This window comes from Pocillopora damicornis, chromosome 8 (assembly GCF_964200805.1).
Source record: "Pocillopora damicornis chromosome 8, jaPocDami1.2, whole genome shotgun sequence".
NCBI lineage: Eukaryota > Metazoa > Cnidaria > Anthozoa > Scleractinia > Pocilloporidae > Pocillopora > Pocillopora damicornis.
Genome location: NC_142677.1, coordinates 24,016,904 through 24,024,022, shown reverse-complemented (window position 1 = coordinate 24,024,022; position 7,119 = coordinate 24,016,904). Strand labels below are relative to the sequence as shown.

Genomic DNA, 7,119 nt, shown 5'->3' with positions numbered 1-7,119 from the left:
GGCTCCCATAGTGGCCAACATAGCATTCAAAACAATCAAACTAACTTTAAGCAACTAAAAGCACATAATTATATTGTTAATTGTTTTAACTTAACAGATCAATAGAGATACCGCCAACATGTCTCAGTCATCGGACTCATCACCAAAGTAAGTATACCTTTAACAATGTTTTTTTTTCATGTGTAAGATGTTTATATGGAGTCTTGTTTTTCAATCATTATAAGATAATTTACATGTGCCTATTCTTCTCTTTTCCAGAAAAAATTATCAAGAGTCCAAATTTACATGTAAGTAACCACAGTATTTCATTTAATACTTTTTTGCCTAACAAACAACTACATACCGGTTACTCTGGACCACAGTAACACTTTTATGTAATACTTACAGTATTTAGTACTTATTCAAATTTAAATGAATTCTAAACTAGTACCGGTAACTTCAAAAGTCCATGTCAGTCTTACACTTAGTTTGATACTTAGTGAAGACCACTATACAATAGCAGTTCCAGTAATGAAGGTTTTGCTAATTATTTCACTAAGTGAGATTGCATTCTAGTCTCACATAGCACACTCTTGGCAGAGACTTAATGTCACTAATGCTTCAAAGTAATTGAATGCATACTTCTTTTCCAATCTAATAACTGCTTAACTTTCAATTTTCAGCTCTTGAAGGATATATGCATGGCTTAAGTAAAATCAAGACTGCATCAAATGGAACAACAAATTACTTTGACCTCAAGCTCCAGACGTCTGACGATAAAACTGTTCGCCTTGTTTGTTTTTCACCACCAAAACGGAGCGTTCTTCTAACTGCATATGAAAAAAGATCACCAGTTAAAATAGAAGCCAACTTGAACCCTAAAAAACGACTTAACAGCGACTTAGAAGAGTACACAGTTCCTAAGAGTGCTAAAATAATGCCAACTGAGCTAGAGTTCAACTTCAATGAGAATCTTGACAATCATTTACATGCAGTCAGTCAAGCACTTCAAGCCAACATCTATACCACTGTAGACCTTAAGGTCAAAGTCATTATCAAAGAAGAGAATAAGAATCCGATTGTTCAAGACACAAAAACCAGATACAAGTGTGACACACTAGTGGCTGATGAAACTGGATGTGCTAAGTTGGTGTTATGGGAGAACACAATAAATCAAGTGGCAAGAGGAAAGTCCTACCATTTCAAAAATGTAACTGTGCGCATTTTCGATGATGAGAAATATCTGAACACCAATGAATCCACAACAGTTGAAGAAATAGATGATATTCAGAATATCAACGTTGACGCACCAGAAATCAAGAATAATCTCCTCAAAGTGAAAGTGGTAGGAGTAAACATAAAGAAGTCACCATCTTGCTTGGCCTGTAACCACACATTTCCAACTAAAGAGCAACCAGCACCAGATGAAGAAGAAATAACCTGTACCAATTGTAACATCACAACACTAACATCTTTCTGTAACACAAAGATGGTGGCACAAATAATTGTTAAAACTACTACTCAAGAATTAGAAACCTATACATGTTTCAATGATGGCATCGAGAGTTTTCTCAAGAATGTAAAATCTCCTAAATCTTTGACACAAATAGAACCAGCAGAACTTAAATTCCTCCTCTTGAAATCTGGTCAACACACTATAATAGTTGACAAAAAGGCAAAAATCATAGCCCAATTTCTACCTGCCCCTAATCACCAGTCAACTGTAACACCCTGAGGGGCAGGAGGAGGCTTTTTGGTCATATATTGAAAGCGAAAATGTTACTTGTGCAGTAAGAACTGAGAGTTCACAAATATTCTGATATTAATAATGTTTAATTGATTATTTTCTGTGAAACTCACGACTATTGTTTTTCACATTGAGTTCAGCAAAAAAAGGCAACACTCGTCAATTTGTTACAAGAATGCGAAACTGTGCACATTCAGAGGTGTGGCAAACAGTGGTATCTACTAAAACTAGAACACCGGAACATCCACTAACAATGTTAGTGAACAGTTAGAATCAGGGTTGGAATTGACGGTTAGTGGTGAGCGATTAGCAGCTATGGTTTGCATTTACTGTTTTTGGTGGTTAGGATTTTTTAAAGGGTGTTCCAGCCGCCTCTAAGTTGTTCCGCTACAACAGTGTTCCTGGTTTTAGTACACGCCAAAAGTAGTGTAGTTGTGTTTGTAGTTAATAATTTCAAAAATGCAATCATTGCATCTACAAGCAGAACATCTATCTAATTTCAAACCATGAATTATGTAAATCGCCAGACGATGCACAAGATTGTGTTTTCATATGTTGCAGTTTAAAAAAATGAATGCAGTTTTTTTTGTTAAAAGGCATTTACATTGCTTAAATTGCCAGTGAATGCACAACTTCAGTTCTGTTTAGTTATCTTGGGGTTAAAAAAAAACTGGATGCAGTTTTTCATAACCTAAGTTATACTGGACTCATGTGAACAGTTAACAAATGTTCATGTTGATTTTGTTAAAAAAAGCATTTACATTCTTTAGAGTACATTACAGGTCGAAAGCAGCCAAAGTCGAATTGTGAGCTAAAGATAATTACTTTAATCCACACAATTAAAGCGTTACATTAGCCTCACTTTATATTGTAGTTAAAACAAAACAACCTCTTTGTATCTACAAATATGCAAAGATGACTTGAATAAACTGTTACTGTCATTTCTTTACAACTAAATAGTGTTACAGCCTTCCAAGCTTCAACCTTGGTTCATTATCTTTGTTCACTGAAGTGTGATCCAGGAAAGGTCTTTAGCACTTCATCATTCTTTAATATAAAGTCTTCAAATGCCAACAAGACATTGCCCCAAATTTTGCTGAACACGAATAATATAAATAATATTTATCAAATTTTCAACCCAAGCAACAACCTTAGGCCACAACACTTTACCTTCACTGTCAGAAAAACTTTTCCCTCTACCATTCTTTTTTATTTGTTTTTTTTTTTTTAACGAAAATCCACATTCATTTTCCCATCTTTGTCTTTGTGCTCACATCCAACCCTTTTCCATTTGATTATTTGACAAACACCTGACCTGTGTTGACTTCAACTTCATGCAGCAATTCCCATACTAAAATCTTTACTTACTATAGCTGAAACCACGTGCACTCCCGCGAGTGCTATTTTTGTTGGGTGATAGTCTATCACAGATTCGTTTAGACCAATTGCATGGAGCAAAAAATATTTGATAGATTATAATTGGATGTATTTCCTCCTCTGCATGGCAATAAAATCTCCCTTGTGTACATGATGGCTTTCAAATATTGTATCTAGTCATTAATTTACTACTATAACCTATTGAAAAATTGGTGGGTTGGAGGTCAGTTTTAAGGTGGTAATAGCCTCTCAAGTAACCTTAGGGTTAGCTGATAGATAAGAGCTTCAAAATTGAGCCATAAGTGAACTGGAATTCCTGTTTACCTTTTGAAAGATATTTCACCTTTTGTCCAACATTTCTCACAGAAAAAATGTATGTAATTTGACTATTAAAGAGAAAGCTTGGATTAAGATGAATATTTATTTTCTTTGTTTTTTATTTAAGATTCTAAGCAAATTGACATGTGAACAAAGCAACATTCTAGATTGTGACTGGCAATGAAGCTAGTTACTTTTGAATTCTTATTATTCTTTCTGACTGGAAAAATGCCAGAGTTCACCAGTAAAATTTAACATGAATACTCTTATAAGAACTTTGAAATCAAATGTCATGTACATATCAGTGCAACTTGTTTTGAAAAATTAACTCTTTTTTTACTAGGAGAGTGACAATGAAAAGGCCAGTCAGCATTCATCAGGGGAAGAAAGTGCTCCTGATAGCCACAGTAAAGGCTCTGCTGTTAAAAGTCAGGATTCCAAGCAAGGTCACTCATTTCATAAGAGGGCTCAGTCATCAGACGAGGAAGAAGAGGAGGAGAAGACAGAAGAGGAGAAACAACAGGAACTGGTGTGTTTAATTTAGTTTAGTTTTTTTTCCTCCCTTCACTGCTTGATACACACTATCTCCTACACACTAACATGTAGAAATAAGTTTGGCTTACCATTTTATATTGTTGATCATCTGCTCATTCACAAACATTAACCCAGAGGAAAAAAGAAGGAGTGAGGTGGAATTTATCGTATATATTAGCAAAGTTGTGATTAACTAAAACAATAACAAGTATTATGGTGGATCTCCTGATGAAATCATTTCCAATGTGGATCAAGATGTTGGATTGCATGCAGGTGTACTGCTAGTTACTTTAGGCAAACAAACATACTGGTTATGTATCACCTTGTGAGATGATTGAAAACTAACCAATCAAAGCAGAGCATCATAGGAAAAAGCCACTTAGGCATCAGAAAACTATATTTTGTAAACTGTAAGCATCAATGGTGACCAGTTTGTAGTTTAGTCAATATTTTACTGTCCATTGTAATCAAGTCAAAATTGCTTGTGGTTCTTTGACTTCTCAGTTGGATAGCTTCCTCCTTCCTATGCTAGATTTTTTTTTTTTTACAAAAGTTAGGTAGAACATTTCCATTAACTTGCAATTACCAAACGTCTCTATTTATGCAAGTACTGAATGAAAGAGTTTGGATGAAATGGCATATGTAACTTTTTTCCTGTTTGTTTATAGATGGTGAACATTCGTAAACTTCTAACGGAAGTCCTTTTAACGGTAACTAATGAAGAGGTGAAAAAAATTGCTCAGGAGACTTATAATGAGGCGCTTAGAGGTAATGTGGCACTTCGATTCATAAATGTTACTTTGATAGATTTTGGGAATATTACATTATAACCTGCTGTGTTTCTAAATAATTTTGTAGGTCCAGCTCGACAGCTGCAACACTCAGGAGGCTTGGATGCTTTACGCGGAAAAGGAGGATATTTAGGTTTGTTATGCCCACACTGGTGCACTTCTGTATTAACATGGAGCACTGTGTGATGATCCACAGAAGTGCTAGTGGAACTACTTTCTTTACGATGCAGCCTTTGGTAACATTTTATTTGAGCGTTTTATGCTGCCCCTACCATGGTCACAGTCGCTTATAGCACCAAAAGCAGGCTCTTGCTGAAAAGAGCAATCAATACGTATGACTTGATCTCAACTGATTAAAAAAAATTCCCCTTTAGCTCTTTATCTTCCCATCAACATAGGGAACACTTGTTAAGGTGCACAATATTTAGTCCCGAGCGTGTCCCTTGGGTGTTGGTTTCACCACATATACCAGCAATTGGGTGGAAGCTAAGATATATATATATATATATATATATATATATAGATATAGATGATACCACACGTGTGAGATCACTTGGGGTGGCTATATAGCCTTACCTCCATCCTAGCATCAGCACTGCACTGATGAGGCCCAGAAGGCCGAAACAGTACTGTCTGCAGTTAGTTATATATATATATATATATATATATATATATATATATATATATATATATATATATATATATATATATATATATATATATATATATATATATATATATATATATATATGCACGAACGAGACAATATCTCGCAGCCAAGTAGCTTAGAGTTGTTTCAGGCAGATTAGAAGCATTGTAAAAATTTGTGTAGTAAAACCTGTGTCGCAGTATTTTACCTCAGAGGAAAATTTGATCAATCAATTACACGAATTCTTGAGGTGACTTAACATAGTGTTGCGTTTCCTCTCAGGACTTGGAGGTTACGGCTCAGATAGTGAAAGTGCATCCGAGGAAGATTCGGGCAAAGAAAAGCTATATGCTGATGACGACGAGAGAAAACACCACATCGCTGACGCGGAAGATGATGGAAAAATACGAAGAAGTCGATCGCGAAGCCATCCTAGCAGAGAAACACATCACAGGCACGAGTCTGCTTCTGAAAGCGAAGGAGAGGAAACCAACAGGAAAGAATACCGCGATGAAAAGCGCAGTAAAAAGGAAAGACGACGACGGACTCCTGTCAGCTCAAACAGCGAAAGCGAGAGCTCTGTCTCGGCTCACGAAAAGAGTCGTCGGAAAAAGCATCGTCGGCGAGACAGGAGTGATACTCCATCTCCGAACCGTCAAAAAAGACATCGTCGACGTCACGGAAAGAAAAGCCGCTCACGAAGCAGATCGCCGAGGAAACAGAGCAGCAGTAAAAAGAAAAGGAAAAGTGATAGTGACTCAGCCGAGAGCGATACTGATAGCAGACATTCTAGTATTAAACATAAATCATCTAGACGTAGTGGGGAATATTCACAGAAGGACAAGAAACATCGTCGTAAACGAAGATCTTCCAGTTCGTCGCCACCGCGTAATGAAAAGGACGGTAAGAAGGAGAGAAAACGGTGATCGTGCAGTGGATCATTCAGGTGGATTTTATTCTCTGTTTCCAGTTTCTGTGAATAACTATTTCAAGTATCACTGTTCTGTTACCTTGCCTGGGTTTCATAGATAGAACGCTGATATGTGTAATAAGTTTTATGACATCTCTTAATTGTGGCCCAAACATTTTCAAACCAATGGTATGATTATTGTCATGCGTTTCGTTGGTTGTCGTTTGTGCCAAGAATTCAAAAGCGACAAATATTCAATCAGAGAAACGCAGAGATCGTTGCGCACGAGGGTCCTGGTCATGAAATAATCTGGGGCTCACCCTTTCACGTCCCTACAGCCGAGGAAACAGTGTTTGAGCCCGTGTGGTCCCGTCAGTTTGGTATCCGTTAGTTGTAGTGAAGTGTTGTCGTTAGTTGTGTTGCTTTTGTTGATGTATGCTCTGATCTGATCAGGTAATATCGTATACTCTCTTGCAGGCATAACACACAAAATGAAGTATTACCAGAGCAGAGAATTTTAGTTGCACTTTATTTTATTGGGGATAAGGGCTTGATTCCTCCCCCTGGTGAGACTTAAAAACGTCAAATCAAAAAGGAAAACTTCAAAATCAGCTATGTCGCTGATGAAGACGGACTATAGCGTACACTGTACCTTTTTGAAGATCAAATTAAATTTTTATGAACCTTGTTGTTGTTGTCAACTCTCATAATCTACATGACGACGTGAACCTATTTTGTTCGTATTCCCAGCATAATTTTCTGTATGTAGCAAATCAAACGTTTGTAACTCCAGGGGGTAGACTACTCTTCTGTC

General features: G+C 36.7%; 2 protein-coding genes and 1 pseudogene across 4 annotated transcripts in view; all 3 read left to right on the top strand.

Annotated features, from left to right (window-relative positions):
- LOC149041891 (uncharacterized) overlaps window positions 1–116 on the top strand; it is a 1,520-nt pseudogene extending 1,404 nt beyond the window's left edge.
- Window positions 1–2,683, top strand: part of LOC149041890 (uncharacterized) — a 10,401-nt gene extending 7,718 nt beyond the window's left edge. Inside the window, exons 2-4 of one of the 2 annotated variants that reach the window (XM_089180575.1) lie at window positions 98–147; window positions 259–287; window positions 663–2,683. In XM_089180575.1, the coding sequence (XP_089036701.1) occupies window positions 119–147; window positions 259–287; window positions 663–1,714 (1,110 nt within the window). In that variant the 5' untranslated portion in view covers window positions 98–118 and the 3' untranslated portion in view covers window positions 1,715–2,683. Of the gene's footprint in view, window positions 1–2; window positions 148–258; window positions 288–662 lie in introns of those variants that run through there. The other variant, XM_089180574.1, reaches the window with a different exon arrangement.
- Window positions 1–6,992, top strand: part of LOC113665747 (uncharacterized) — a 17,681-nt gene extending 10,689 nt beyond the window's left edge. For both annotated transcript variants that reach the window (XM_027181473.2, XM_027181480.2), the window contains exons 5-9: window positions 3,765–3,950; window positions 4,624–4,723; window positions 4,814–4,879; window positions 5,678–6,341; window positions 6,783–6,992. In XM_027181473.2, the coding sequence (XP_027037274.2) occupies window positions 3,765–3,950; window positions 4,624–4,723; window positions 4,814–4,879; window positions 5,678–6,321 (996 nt within the window). In that variant the 3' untranslated portion in view covers window positions 6,322–6,341; window positions 6,783–6,992. The remainder of the gene's footprint in view (window positions 1–3,764; window positions 3,951–4,623; window positions 4,724–4,813; window positions 4,880–5,677; window positions 6,342–6,782) is intronic.
- Window positions 6,993–7,119: the final 127 nt, after the last annotated feature.